The following is a 16,057-nucleotide window of genomic DNA, read 5'->3' on the forward strand; positions in this document are numbered from 1 at the left end:
CTTAGAGATATAACATAAGATGTCTAAAATTGTTATTTTCCCACATAAAAGTACATTTTCATGAATTCAAACATTCAGAACTCTAACAAAAATAGCAGATAATATGTTAAAAAAAGAAATATGCCATAAGACAACTATAAGATACTCTATACAAGAAGACGCACCAATATCCAAATTTACTCAAACATTTTTAACTATTCTACATTACGTTTCATCAATTCAAACACCCCCCCCCCCCCCCCCCCCCCCCCAACCCCCCCACCACACCCCCACACACACACACCAAAAAAAAAAAAAAGAAGAAGAATATAACAGTCCTCTTTCTTTCTCATTTGGTTCCAAAGTTGTTAACTTTTTGACTTGGAATGTTTCACAAGCCAATCGATGACCGAGTCAATGTTTGTTGAGTTCTTGCACGATATCATAAAGCAACACACTTCTCTATCTGTGATAGACTTCAAATCCCTGCACACCATCATCAACGAAACGTCAAAATGCCTGCCTTGATTGTATTTCAAGAAACTGATTACATAAATAGATCTTAACAACTATACAGCTAAATTATGCATATTTTAACATTGATTGATAATGTAATATAGTAAATCGAAAAAATAATCTTACATCTGATCCATCAGAGCTTGCTTAGAGAGGGCACCAGCAATATCAATTTTGTTGCCCAAAACGAGCAGAGGAATGCCACTCAATGCTGGTTTGCTGAGCAGATCATGAAGTTCACCCTTTGAGATGCTCAGATTATCATTATCTGCGGCATCCACAACATAACTACAGACACAAACATAATAATGGTAACAACAACAACAAAAATCAATCAATATGTGAAATGGTCTAATCTTTTGCAGATATTATTAAAATACTTTTTGAAGTGATAGAGTAGCATACACAATGGCAGAAACTGCACGACAGTATTTCTCCCACATACTGCGAAATCGGGGTTGGCCTCCAAGATCCCACAGCTTAATCGTTACATTCCCTTTAGTTACCTTACGCATATTAAATCCTACCTGAAAACCACCATTTTTAATCTATTAATGTCTCTAGAAATAGGACTAACAAGTTTCGAGTGGAACCAACAATATATTAAAAAAAACAGAAAAAAAAAAACTCACTGTTGGGATCATGTCTTCGCTGTATCCACCAGTCTGCAAAAGCAGAGTAAAACAAAAGAAAGGTATCAATTAATGTTTTAAGATGATTTCTCAAACAAATATAATTCAAATTGTATACAGAGCTGCTTTAGTGTGTTACTTACAGCAATAACATTAACGAGTGAAGTTTTGCCAGCATTCTGGAGTCCAATCAGAGAAAGCTCCATTTCTTGCTTGAAAAATAGGCTATAACATATAACATGATTTCATCATCATAATAAGTTGTTATTTCATTGATATAAAATGTTTTGAGTGTTCTGTACCAGTTTTAGAATCAAAGCAACGTTGGCTAATACTCTTTAATTAGCCTTTTAGAATACAGTTAGTTATTTAAGAAAGACCGGCCATAAGTAAACGACAAGTTAACATATGCAGACACACCAGAACTAAATTCAAGAGTGATTATCGATCATCATTTTGATATACATGAAAACAAGAAAACTATCAACAACAGGAAAATCTGTCGATATAATATGAACATTTGAAAAGACACTTTGTGATTAATGTTACTATTTTGACCAGAAAACGCTCAAAGAATAATATTCATCGCGATGAATGTTATTCCTGATGACGTCAGGTATTCGGTCAAAATAATAACATTCATCACTAAGTGTCTGTTTTAAATGTTCATATTTTCATCTACTCTTGACATTAATAACTAACTTAATTTTAAGAAGAAAAAAAAAGTTTACTTCCCTCTTCCCTCCTAAAATTCACTTCCCTCTTGATTAGCCCCGGTATATTTCAAACCTATGTAAGAGGCACAACATCTGAGTATAAAAAATATTAAGATTTTGACCTAACTTAACCAACCTTGACTTTGACCGACTCAAACAGACTAAGACCGACTTTGACCTTAGCATTGACCGACTAATCAGGCGTTTCGGAGCGAAATGAGAAGGGGCTAGTCACCAAAACGACTAGTCAGCCAAGATAGACACCATTTACGGTAACATAACGCCAACTAAAAATGGCAGTTTATCGTGTGTCTTGTCACTTGGTTATGAGTGCGTTTAATAAGGGATTAACTTCACTCAATGTATTAGCACCACATCACTCCAAATTTCACGAAATCCACTAAAATCCTAAAAGTACTGTTATCTGTAACCTCAACAGTATGTTCACTTATTAAAGTTCAACATATATATCGAATTTAAATACCAGAGGTTTATGTCACAAAAAACATTATCTTATTTGCTATTATGTTCTCATATCAAATATCATACCTAAAAGCTTTAGTGAGAGGCAGCCTTAACTTTATATTATAATTACCAACGAAGCAGTGCTTCAGTGGTACCCGTCACTAATGATCCCTGGGCCCACAGGAGGGCCTTATTGGATACAGAAAGGTGAAGGTTCGATTCCGGGCCTGCAACTTCCTTGTGGTGTATTAGGGGGAGGTGTCTTACACGGCTTACTTAGCCCTTACGGGGTGGGCGGTATGGGTGACATAGTGAGTCAGGGTTTCTCCGCCAGAATAAACCTTTTGGAAACTTTATATTATAATTTTTACGATTAAATATCAAAATTATGTCACAGCCATAAACATAAACATAAACATAAACATACACATACACATACACATACACATACACATACACATACACATACACATACACATACACAAACACATACACAAACACAAACACAAACACAAACACAAACACAAACACAAACACATACACATACACATACACATACACATACACATACACATACACATACACATACACAAACACAAACACAAACACAAACACAAACACAAACACAAACACAAACACAATAATAATAATAATAATAATAATAATAATAATAATAATAATAATAAATTATTCAGGCAGGATTTAAAACCCATGGAAATTTGATTCTACCATTTCCATGGCGTCTATTATTATTATTATTATTATTATTATTATTATTATTATTATTATTATTATTATTATTATTATTATTATTATTATAATTATTATTATTATTATTATTATTATTTTTTTTTTTTTTTTTTTTTAAAACAAACCTTTTTCCTACTTAAAGGCCGGGGGTCCTCTCGGAAGCAATCTCTTTATCCGTCGAATAAAGAGAGGGATGAGTTTCTCTACTCTTGAGAGTGTGTTTCACTCTGGGTGAAAAATGACTTATCTTTATTCTCGAATAGGGAAGGATTGTCTACATATTACTTCCCCATACACCACTAACGTGTTATTGGTTGTTGTTGTTGTACAGTCGATTGCATAATGATAATGATTTCAAATATGAATAATCAGCCACAGTCAAATCCCAAACCCTAACATGATAAATCTATAAACAATCACACATTCAAATTGAAACAAAGTTCAATACATTCATATTGAAATTAGGGTTTAAAGAGGCACAATTACGTACCTTCGCAGCCAATTGAGAAAAACTTCCCAGATACCCATAACGTAACAATTAAAATGCAAAGAATATAAATTTATATTTTTCCAAACGCATCAAATAAATAGAGGAAAAGATGTATTGAATCAACGGGAACACTTTCTCAATCAAATACTAAAGGCGAAATCGAAAGGAATTTGATGATGGATCTATTTCAAATTGGGCGAGTGGGTGTTTAATTTAAGGGTAATTCAAATAAAATAAACCGACCTATAAGAGTTTAAAGCTGGATTGTAGTGCGTTAACATGACCTAGACCAATCAGATAAGAGTTTGTTTAATAGAGCGTGGCGCGTGGATCTTACGCTTTCTTCACATTGGATGTGAATGGATGATGCTGCACTTGGTCCACAATTATTGGTGCTTGTTACTCGCGCTGTTTTGTTGGGTTTAAATAAACATATTTCTGTTATAATTCAGTAGGCTTATAACTACCTTTAGTGGTTCTTGACTGTAGAAGGTATATAGAGATAGAGATACTGTAAAACGGAGAAAACAAAGGTTGAACAAAAGGTATGAGTAATTGATTTTTTATTTATAGAAAAATGTACAATGAGAGTTTGGTGACATTTGGAATCTAGAGAGAGAGAGTGTTTTTGTTAACCAAAAAATACATCCCATAAACTCTAACTCAACACACCTATTTATACTCAAAAAAATATACTATGCAATATCTATAATAATAATAAAATTATCATCCAATTATTACTTTTATAACACTCCCCCTTGGATGATATATTGAACCCATGATGGGTGATGTTTTTACAGCACGTTTTGCTGATTGTCATTTTAATAAAACATTGTTCCCTAGATTAGGGGGAGAAATAAAAATAAAAAATAAAATGATGCTTCATGATGTGAACATCAATTAAGGTATATTGAACTCGCACAAAAAAATGTGAAACGAAAGTTCAAAAATAATGCATATGCAAGAACTTGCAAATTAATTACTTTATGCATTTACAGATATAAAAAAGTGACTAAATCATATATACCAGCGATAAATGCTCCAGCTCGAACTGAAATTCTAAAAGCTGGCAATAATGTCACTGTTGAGTCTTTGCCACGCATCAAACGTGGAAGATCAATTGGTTCCGAAGATAAAAATCCTCGAAAAGAAAATCAGCTGATAATGAGGTAAGAGAAAGTGTTCAAGAAGAACCACAAATCAATATTCCTTCTGCAGAGGATATTGATAAATGTAAATACATAAATTGCAATAAATTATGCAATATTATGGAACCGAAATGAAATGAAAAATCTTGATGAGATATTTTCATATAATGTTACAATGACATCATGAATAAAGATGATGATCTGGAACCAAAATCTGTCATTGAATATCAAAATAGACATGATTGAGCTCAACAGAAAGGAGCAATACGAGCTGAAATAGAATCACTCAAAAAAAAAAAAAAAAATATACTATGCAATATCTATAAAAATAATAAAATTATCATCCAATTATTACTTTTATAACAATTTCGACTTGACAACGACTTTTTGTACAAAATTGGTTCGCGTTTTGACCCATAGGGGCGTACTTGCGAATCGGGTTTACAAATGGGGGTGTTTTGGCTTTGTCGTCATGTGTTCTGATGAAGCAGGTTTGGAAAGATTGTGTGCAGACCATCCTTGTAAGGATGAGCTGATTTACATCGCACCCATCTCATCTCGTATCGAGCATTTTTTTCGTTTTACTTGGATTGAAATGTCGGGTATCCCGGCCTCTTTCTATTCGGAAGCGAACATCAAGGAAATAGCCGCGGGTTTTGGGAAGGCTATTTATATCGCACAGTCGTCCTCTGATCTCTTGCAAATTGGAGTCGCGTATGTGTTCATCGAAATGGGTTGCCCGTCTTTGATTGTTAATACGATTAAAGAGGTTGAAAACAATTTGGGTGCGGAATCGTTTTTTATTCGGGTTAATGAAGTTCCTTCAGTTTGAATTGGATCGTGTTTTTAGTGACGATTTCCCTTCTTTGGATTTGGCTTTCTCTAATCGAGCTGTTTGTGAAGGCGATACCATTCCGACAGGTGTTAATTTGTGTGCTAATGACGATGGTTTGTCTCCTGGATATCTGGGTCGTGAGGCTTCTTATCCGGTTAATTTGGACTGCGTATCTTTGAAGGTTAAAAAAGTCATGGAGAAAGCTAGTCTAGCCTCTGTTTCTAATGATGTACCCGATAGAAAACCGTGTGTACTTTTCATTCAGATTAACGCAGCGGATAGTTAAAATAAACATATTTTACATTACAAAACATGCACACGATTGACGGTTCCATTAGATCCAGTTACACCACTAATAATTGTCAAAATATATAAATTCACAAAGTGAGTAAACGATATACCTTTCCTGAAGAAACGGATTGTAAGAGAGAAACTTACGATCAATAGTATGACCGTTTCTTTGGATAGTCCACACTACACTTTAAACGATCGTCAATGGATGCTAGTCCAGACCCCAAGTAACTTATTATAATAATCCAATTATTATAACGAACAATAAATACTCCGTGGATTTCTTTTGTTTCAAAAGAACCAAATACAAAGACTTAGAGATTAGTGTTGTATGGCAACGAATTTGCACACAAATATGTGTTCCGTATGTTTTTCACTAACTCACCATGCCAAGACATATACACACATGTAAATATTAATTTCTTTCTTGCACCAAAAAAGTTTATTGTTTTTTTATGTATTTGTGACTCACTAAACCAACCGAAGCTTATCAGGTATATACTATATTGGCATATGGAGCACTGAGCTAAAAAAGCTTGTCATATAATAATATATTGGTATTGGTATATAATATATGGAGTCGGTTAGTGAAAGACACGCATGAAAATGTTTTCAATTCTATTTTTTCTTCTTGGAGTGGTTATCAAATAATTGGCATTTGTTTGATTAATTTTGTTAGTTAATTAATTAAACAATTAATTAATTAATTCATTTAACTTAATTTATTTTGTTACTTGAGTAATATATATACATCATATATATATATATTTCTTTTGACGTCTAGGTGTATATGTGTGTGACCCCGAAGGCTCAAATGAATTTAGCCATATAGTTGTATATTGTACCTTGCACACAAATCCTACAGTTCCTGTCATGGATACCGAATGTCCTTGTATCGGTAACCCTTGCGAGAAGAAGTGTGTGAAGGCCTGGAATTTTTGTCGAAGAAACAAAGTTTCATTTGAATGTCTTGCTAGCAGGTCTCAGGTTAGTGATACTGAGGTTATTATTTTTGTTCCTCCTGTTACGAATATGGTGGTACCGAGTCCGAGCTCGTCTGCGGTTAATGAATTGTTTGTCGGTAGTGTTCCCATACTAACACCGGTTAAATTCGACTCGGAACCAACGGTTGTTAATCAGACTAAGGTCACGCCTATTGATTTTAATCTTCCGGTTTTCGATAGTGTTAATGAGTTGGACGAAGAATCAGGTGAGTTTGCTATTGCATCGCATGGTGTTTTACCCTCCAGGGATACTTATGTTAATACTTTGAATACAGAAGTTATGCCCCTAGATATAGCACCTAATTTTTGTTCAGGGCCTGTTGATGGGTGTCCCTCTTCATTGGGCCCATTGGAAGAGGGGCCCATTAATGGTGGAAAAGTTGGCTCGAGGTCGGAATGTGTTAAGTGCCCAACTTGTTTCGATTCCGTCGCTTCTAAATTTGATAGATCGTTAGACATAAAGATAGGCGGTTCGGATTCAAGTGACAATGTCAAGGTTAATTCAATGACGGCTTTCATCAAAGTGATGGACAATATGGAGGGTGTTCAAAAGGGTAGTGATCCTCCTACGGCTTCGGTGCATAATAATAAACTTAAAAAGGATAAAAGGAAGAAAACCGTTCAAGGTGCAGAGAAGGAAGCGTTTGGTGAATTTATTAAAGACGCTTAAGTTTGGTGTTTGCAAATCGATGGCTGTTTTGTTTTGGTTGCTATATGATTCTTAATCTCACGTGTATCGTCTAGATTGGATGTCATCTAGTTTTATGGGTGTTCATTTGTGTTGTATTCGTTTGTCTATGCCTTTCTTCTTTTTAATTTCGTTTTGTATTTTGCGAGCTTAGGTTTTAGTTAATTGTTTAGTATGCTCGGTTGTATGGTTTGTACATTTTCGGAAGTTTTCATCTTTTTGATGAATCTTCCTTAGTTTATAAAAGTTTTTCGTTTTTTCGCCAAAAAAATGACTTTTTGTACATCACTTACATTAATTAAAAAGAAAATTGAATAATTTAATTAAATTATTATCTAATATTTCATTACTTTCTCATGAAAGATATAAGAATAAAATAAGATAATATATTTATCCGATTATTTCTTCTTTTATCAACTTTTTTCTAAACTAAAATATTAAATTAAATAATAGATAATATTAAAGATTAATTTTTTTTCTATAAAAGCCAAAATTTTATACCAAGCCGAAATCACCCTAGTGAAGAGCTAGGGTCAGTGTTGTAAATCTCCTTATTTTTCTCCGAGATCTCACCGAGATCCCTTTTTTGGAAGGAAACCGAGACGAGATGCCCTTCTCCCGAGATTTCTCGGTCAACGGGGGCAAACTTGGTCAAAGCCATGATTTCTCGGATTATCTTGCTCATTTCTTGGATTTTCCTGTAAAATCTCATAATTTCTAGGATTTTCTCGCTCGTTTCTCGGATTTTCTCGCTCGTTTCTCGAATTTTCTAGTAAAATCTTGTAAAAACGTATATAAATATCCATATATTTCTTTTTATTTATATATTTTTATTAAAAAGGTATAAAGTCAATGTAAGTCAACGTCCGAGATCTTCCCGAGATTATTCCGAGATGCCGAGATCTCCTCAAAAATGTCCAAACGAGATCTTCCCGAGATCTGAGTTCTCCAACCTTGGCTAGGGTGTGGCAACCCAACTTCAAGTTACAATGGCTTTATAAGCCAATCGTTTCAACTACAACTACTCTTACTTCTATTACAAAACCAATAAAAAAGAAAAACTACGAATAGAATCAAATAAAAGATCTTTCTTCATTTTGGACTCCGGGAAATGTAAGATCCTGTTTTCCCAGTTGTTTGGGACGCCGTCCAAAATGGGGGGATGCCGTCCCAGTGTGAATGGCTGGACGTCGTCCAGAATCTTGGAAGCCGTCCAGATGAACTGGCGGGCCAGCTGTTTTGTTTTTAGATATTTAAAATGGGTATTTTGGTAATTTCACCCGAGGGATGACTTAAAGGTCCCAAGATCAGTTTGGTGAGCCTCATTACTCCATTTTCAACTACTCTTTCATTTCCACTTCAAGTTTAGAGAGAGAGGAGGTTTTTAGAGTGAGAAAGCTCAATCTAAGGAGGAAGAAGCTTGTTTTGGGTTAAAGCTCGAGTGTTAATGTTGTTCATCTAGTCTCTAGCTACATTTTGATTGTTGTGGTAAGCTTTAACCTTGATTTCCTTGTTTTAATTGTTTAAGGGTTAGAGTTTGGGTTAGAGATGAACATAAAACCCATTTGTTAGTGATTTGGGGGTTTTTGGGTAAGTTTGGGTCATGAGTACTCAAAGGTGACTAACCTAGGGCTTTGAAATGTTAAATTGTGTTTATGGGTCTTAAATGTTAGTAAATCACTAGCACACTTAGTGTTTAAAGTGAATGGGTGTATTTGGGTATGATAGTGACCCAAATGAGTGTGTTAACCTTGAAATAGGTCAAATGAGTCCTTGATGACCTAGGTGGGTTAATGGGTGCGAAAGTGTGATAACCTTGTGTTAAAAGATGTATTAAGACCATAATCGAATTATTAGTAAGGGTTTGACGAAATCCCGACCTAGTGTTAGAATGAATGGTGCAAGTGGGTCACGTTTGCACTATGGGCCAAATGGCACTTGTATGGCGAATAAGTTGGTTGACCAACTTGGATGAATGTTTGATATGTGTGCATAATGTAATAGGTACGTTACCTTGAAGTTGCGAGCTTGGTTTATCAATTCACCGAAGACGTAAGGTGAGAGGAATAATTATGCGTGTACGTATATAATGTATTTATTTGAGTAGCGTGGAATGTGGAATTGTCGCGGTGTTCAAGACACCACATTCTACGTAACGAGTGGAATTGTCGCGGTGTTCAAGACACCACTCGTTGATTTGATTGACATGTGGAATAGTCGTGGTGTTTAAGACAACACATTGTCATGGGAGTGGAATTGTCGCGGTGTTCAAGACACCACTCATTTGGTTTGATTCACATGTGGAATTATCGCGGTGTTCAAGACACCACATTGTCATGGGGGTGAAATTGTCTCGGTGTTCAAGACATCACCCGGGGATTAGTGATTACGCGTCGTATGTACACTAATGGATGTTATGAACTCCGATGGTCTCTAGCGAGTACCGTTCCCTTGTACGATTGGTTAACCATGGTTGTGTGAATTTTGTATTAGCATATTTAATTGTGAACTATATGCTTTTGGTGTCGCTAGCTTATTATGATTTGCGGTTATTGGTTTATGCATAATGTTTGCATAGTTGTCGAATTGCTAGCTTGTATGCGGTATTGTGGAAGTGATTGCAAGTAAGTAGGTTATATATGTATATGTACAATCATTGCATTCACTAAGCTTTAGCTTATCCTCTCGTTGTTTACCTTTTTAGGCTCCGGCGTGGACAAGGGCAAAGGTATTCGTTTGGAATAGTAGTGGCTCTCGGGGGTTTAGCTTTTTGGAAGTTTGGCCAAGATTGGGTAGTTTAATCCCAAACACCATGCTCTATTGTAGTTTGGAAATTAAACTAGTACGGTCGAAACTCGTAAAACGGCCGATATGGGCCCGATGTTGTAAAACTCGATTTTATTGTGGAAGTCTCTTAGTTTAGCTTATATTGACATGTTGTAAAAAGGGTTTCGTTTGAAAGTGTCGGGAAGCGGGTTTTCCGCTCATGTAAGTTGAGCACGGGGATCAACTTCTGGTAGTTCATTGGGACGCCGTCCAGGCCTTCAGTACTGGATGCCGTCCAGAATCCTGGAAGCCGTCCAGATGTACTAGTCCAGAAATATTTTTTTTTTTGGGTCATATTTTGGGCGTATCAAGGTTTGGGATGTTACAAGTGGTATCAGAGCATGATCTAAGGGATTTAGGCGACTTGAGATAGGTGCCTAGACTTAGACTTGAATTGTGTATGCGTTATGCGGGACTTGTAGGAGACGGGCGGACCGGGGATTGGTTAGTGCCTAGGTTTAGGCGAGCTAACTATGCGCTAATTGTTTTGTGTTGTGTTTTGCAATCATCAAGCGAGATAGACGTTGTACTAGCGAGTTAATGCGACGTTCTCGCGTAACAACGATTAGCTACCATTGTTACGGGTTCAAGTCGTGTCAAACAAGCGATGTACAATGATTGTTGAGCAAGATAGGGCGGTGAGGTGAATATGTATATGTGTCATGTCTTTTCGTTCGTTGTTTAACCTATTTCCGTTTTATAGAATGAAGATGAGAAATGGACACGACACCAATGAAGGAGGTACGAGTGAGGATGTTGAGTTCACGGCCAAAGTAGAGGCCATCTTTAAACGTCAAAAAGCGGAGTTTCTCGAAGACGTTAAGAAGATGTTTCTAGATACGATCGACGAGCAACTAGTCAATGTGGTTAAGGAACAAGTTAAGCTTGTTCTACAAGAAGATAATGTGGGGAGACGGAACTTCTTTTATAAGAATTTCAAGAATTCTCAACCTCCCACCTTCGATGGTGAACGAGACCCTCTTAAGAGCGCCCGTTAGATCTCTGATATGGAGGGAGCTTTCCGTACTTGTGAATGCCCTCTCGATAAGAAGACAAGGTACGGGTGTAGTATGTTGCGGGCTGATGCCAAGTTGTGGTGGGACGCGAAAATCCAACTTTATAGTGAAGAACAATGCATGGATTTCACTTGGGATGAGTTCAAGGCGGAGTTTTTCAATGAGTACCGAACTTCGGCCGATCTTACTAGACTTAAGGACGAGTTGCGTGCCTTGAGGCAAGGGTCGATGGATTTGAACACTCTCAAATCCGTCTTCTTGTCAAAGACCCAATTTTGCCCGGAGTATGTCGGGAACGATAAAATGTTGAAGGAAGACTTCTATCGAATCTTGAACGACAACTATCAAGATAAGATTAGTGTGAACGTGGTGAAAAGCTTTGATGAGTTGTTTGATATGGCCAAAGGTTTTGAGTCGCTCGCTTTGAGAAAGAGTGGCTTTACTTTTGGCAAGAGGAAGTTTGAAGCTACTAGTCATTCGAGCAAGAAGAGTAAAGGTGTAACCGAGAGTGTCGGTAGTGTGAAGAAAGGTGCTTCCGGAGTTTTTCCTTTTTCTTGTCACAATTGTGGGCGAAGGGGGCATATGGCCCGTGATTGTACCAAACCATCTACTACAACTAAACTCACTTGTTATAATTGTGGTAAAGAAGGGCACCGAAGGCCGGAGTGTCCCGATTTGAACACCGATCATGTTAAGAAGTTGGAGAAGGCGGCGGGTACGGCTTGGGGACGAAATTACTTAATGACCCATGATGAGGCCAAGCAATCAAACGAAGTTGTCTCAGGTACTTCATGGTTAACTCTAATCCGGCAAGAATCCTATTTGATAGCGGTGCAAACTTGTCGTTTGTGTCTCCGCATTTTATGTCTAAGCTTGATAAACCGCTAGCTAAGTTAAGTCATCCAGTAGAAGTTGAATTAGCGGATGGTAAGACGGTGCTAGGGGTTGACGTTTGTAATGATTGTGATATGGTGTTTGGCACCGAAACGTTTAAAATTGATCTTATCCCAATGACGTTGGGTGAATTCGATATTGTTGTTGGTATGGATTGGCTCGATCGTTATAGAGCCGATATTTCATGCCATGAAAAATCTATTCGTGTGAGAACCCCAAATGGGGGAAAGTTAATTATTCATGGCGAGAGACGGAGAAGACTTGTGCCATTATGCACTTACGCACGGGCACATCGTTTTCTTGTTAGTGGTGGCATGGCTTTTCTTGCTCATGTAGTTGATACTCGTGAAGAGCCACCATCCATTCATGAAATTTCGGTGGTTAGTGAATTCGAAGACGTTTTTTCGGATGAATTGTCGGGTGTTTCGGCTGAAAGACAAGTTGAATTTCGCATTGAGTTGGTTCCGGGGGCTACTCCCATTGCTAAAACTCCTTATCGTTTAGCACCAACGGAGATGCAAGAGTTGTGAAATCAAACCCAAGAGTTGCTTGAAAAGGGTTTTATTCGACCGAGTGCTTCACCATGAGGCGCTCCGGTTTTATTCGTGAAGAAGAAGGGTGGTAGTATGCGGATGTGCATTGATTATCGGGAGTTGAACAAAGTGACGATAAAGAATCGTTATCCATTGCCTCGAATTGACGATTTGTTTGACCAACTCCAAGGTGCAACGTATTTCTCTAAGATCGACCTACGGTCCGGCTATCACCAAATGCGGGTCCGTGAGGAAGATATTGAGAAAACGGCTTTTCGAACACGTTACGGGCATTACGAGTTTGTAGTTATGCCTTTCGGTCTTACGACGGCATTCATGGATCTTATGAACCGAGTGTGCCAACCTATGTTGGACAAGTCGGTGATTGTGTTCATCGACGAAATCCTTGTCTATTCGAAGAGTATGAAGGAACATGAACATCATTTGCGTTGAGTGTTGAAGACGTTACGAAAGGAGAAATTGTATGCAAAATTCTCCAAATGTGAATTCTGGCTAAGGGAAGTTCAATTCCTTGGCCATATTGTGAACAAGGATGGTATTCAAGTAGATCCGGGAAAGATTGAGACGGTAAAAAGTTGGGGACGACCGACTACGCCTACGGAAATCCGAAGTTTTCTCGGATTGGCCGGTTATTATCGTCGGTTTATCCAAGACTTTTCTAAAATCGCTTCTCCTTTGACGAAGTTGATGAGAAAGAACGCGAGATTTAATTGGGAGAACGAGCAAGAAATTGCTTTTCAATTATTAAAAGAGAAGTTATGTCAAGCTCCGGTGTTAGTATTGCCGGAAGGGGTAGAAGACATGACGGTTTATTGTGATGCGTCTTTAAATGGGCTCAGGTGTGTTCTAATGCAAAGAGGTAAAGTCATCGCTTATGCCTCTCGACAATTAAAGGAACACGAAACGAGATATCCGACTCATGATCTTAAGTTGGCGGCGGTAGTTCATGCGTTGAAAATTTGGCGCCACTATTTGTACGGTGTCAAGTATACGATATATTCGGATCACAAGAGTTTGAAACATATTTTTGATTAAAGAGATTTGAATTATCGTCAACATAGATGGATGGATGTGGTGAAAGACTATGATTGCGAAATCTTATATCATCCGGGCAAGGTGAATGTGGTCGCGGATGCGTTAAGTAGGAAGAGTCAACATCCTGCGATACGAGTAGGATCGTTACGTGTAACAACCCAACCCGTAATCCATATGATAAATTTTTTTTTTACAACACAATTTCACGCCAAATAAATATGTAACCCATTTCACGAGTTCCATTTAAAACGCACAACAATTAATTGTTTACAAAAGGCACGAAGGCCACGAATAAAGTTTGGTACAAGTTTGACCCATTACAAAATGATAGTTTATAAACCAAACGACGTTCCGAGCATGGTTTGGGACTAAACTACCCAAAACTAGGCCAACTTCCAAAAGCTCCAACATAACAACAACAACAAGGGACACCTAGTGCCCAACGACCCCCTTGCCCTTGTCTGCGCCTGCATCTAAAAAGATAAACAACGAGAGGGGTAAGCAAAGCTTAGTGAGTAGAATAAATATATACATGCATATAAGACTTACCCACACGCATCCACGATATCATATAACGCACACAACCACATAACATCTCGATAAACAAGCTAGTATCATCAAATCGTACAACTAGCAACATTAATAGCATAGTAATCATAGAATTAATTGAAATGTTAACGTTAACAACATATAACCCATGGTTAACCCAATTCTTCGCAGGGGAATGACTTCGCGAAACAAGTCATCGATGTTCATAACAACCGTTAGCTCCCAAACACGGCTATGGTATACTAACCCCTGAGGTGTTCCAAAAACGGCTATGGCATCACCCCCAAGTGTTCCCAAAAACGGCTATGGCATCACTTGATCAACATGTGAGTAAAACACGGCTATTACTCACAATCATGTACACAAACACGGCTATGTGCACAATAACACGGATAATAACGTGGGAGTAAAACATGGCTATTACTCGCCACTATATGCACAAACACGGCTATGTGCATAAATATAAAACGTGGACAAAACGGCTATGTCTCACAACTATGGTCACAAAACGGCTATGTGACACCATTAATACGGCACGTAAATCATATACATACATATATAGATTTTCCACTCACCTCAAGTCCCTTGTGAAAGCTAACCGAGCTTGCAACTCTTCAATGTAACGTACCTATTACATTATGCATTCATTAACATACAATCTAGTTGAATTAAATGCCAAACACTAACCCTTGAGCATTTAATGACCCATTTGCATTAAATGACTCAACTACACCAAAACCGCCCATTAATGGCCATGCCTCGTCATAAATCACTAAAAGCTAGTGATTAGGGTTTAATAACATCAACTAACATAAACTTGGTATATTTCATAACCATTTCACCCGATTAGGTCAAATAGTGCTCTTTTGACTCTTTGACTCACAATTCAAGTCAAACTTACACAATAATAACACTTTCATCCTTTTAAAAGTGCATTAATGACTAACAACATCATTTAGCACTTACAACCTCAAATCACAAGATCAAACCCTAGATAATAGCTACTTAGGGTTTTCTTTCAACAATCCAACCCAAAAACCCACCCATTTAACCCTCAAATGGGTCACACTAGTTCCATATGAACCAACTTTTGCTTAAACTAATTAAAACTCGAAACTTAGAGTTGAGACTTACCAAAACTATCCACTTGTAGCTAATAACAAGGAGAACAACTTTAATTCTTGCTTCTAGGATTGATTCACAAAACTCTTTCTTTAAATCTCAAGTATAAACTAAGTGGATTTTAAGTTTGAGAGGAATTTATGAAAGAAAATGGAAAAGAAATGAGAATATAGGATAAGTGGTTGATATTAAAAGCTCCAACCAGATCTACATGTAAAAAATACTAAATTACCAATAAACCCTATTTAATTTGAGTAAAATTTGGAGTCTGAACTGCAGATGTGCCGCGGCGCAGCTCGTTTGTCGCGGCGCGACATAAAGAAGGAAAAACCACCCTACTTAACTCAAGTTCTGATCTGGATTTGCTTTGATTGTCGCATCGCGGCCCCATTCCTTGCGGCGCGGCATTGGCCTGTTCCTGGTCACTTCAACAACAAATCATAAAACAAAGGTTCAAACACAAGCACAACAACTTTCACCCTTCCTATGCACATCTAAGCCTCGACCTTAAGTCTCACATGACTCGATGCCAAACACGACACATTCA

General features: G+C 37.4%; 1 protein-coding gene across 2 annotated transcripts; it reads right to left on the reverse strand.

Moving 5' to 3' along the window:
• Positions 1-290: 290 nt before the first annotated feature.
• LOC139894425 (ADP-ribosylation factor-like protein 8a) lies at positions 291-3,777 on the reverse strand. 2 transcript variants are annotated; one of them, XM_071877711.1, is made up of 6 exons: positions 3,549-3,777; positions 1,271-1,352; positions 1,128-1,160; positions 901-1,022; positions 622-783; positions 291-465 (listed from the first exon to the last, which is right to left on the reverse strand). In XM_071877711.1, the coding sequence occupies exons 1-6, from the start codon at positions 3,584-3,586 to the stop codon at positions 348-350; spliced, it is 555 nt and encodes a 184-aa protein (XP_071733812.1). In that variant the 5' UTR covers positions 3,587-3,777; the 3' UTR covers positions 291-347. The 2 variants fall into 2 exon arrangements, with proteins under 2 accessions (XP_071733812.1, XP_071733813.1); XM_071877712.1 differs by having other exon boundaries at positions 1,271-1,916; positions 3,549-3,776.
• Positions 3,778-16,057: the final 12,280 nt, after the last annotated feature.

The sequence above is a fragment of the Rutidosis leptorrhynchoides genome, chromosome 2, assembly GCF_046630445.1.
Source record: "Rutidosis leptorrhynchoides isolate AG116_Rl617_1_P2 chromosome 2, CSIRO_AGI_Rlap_v1, whole genome shotgun sequence".
NCBI lineage: Eukaryota > Viridiplantae > Streptophyta > Magnoliopsida > Asterales > Asteraceae > Rutidosis > Rutidosis leptorrhynchoides.

What these genes read in the sequence shown, in the direction of transcription:
- LOC139894425 (XM_071877711.1), bottom strand. Translation starts at nt 3,586, where the DNA reads ATGGGTATCTGGGAAGTTTTTCTCAATTGGCTGCGAAG. An exon ending in CGTGCAGTTTCTGCCATTGT is followed by an intron (nt 784 to 900) that starts GTATGCTACTCT and finishes TTGTGTCTGTAG; the next exon opens with TTATGTTGTGGATGCCGCAG. An exon ending in CAAGCTCTGATGGATCAGAT is followed by an intron (nt 466 to 621) that starts GTAAGATTATTT and finishes GATGGTGTGCAG; the next exon opens with GGATTTGAAGTCTATCACAG.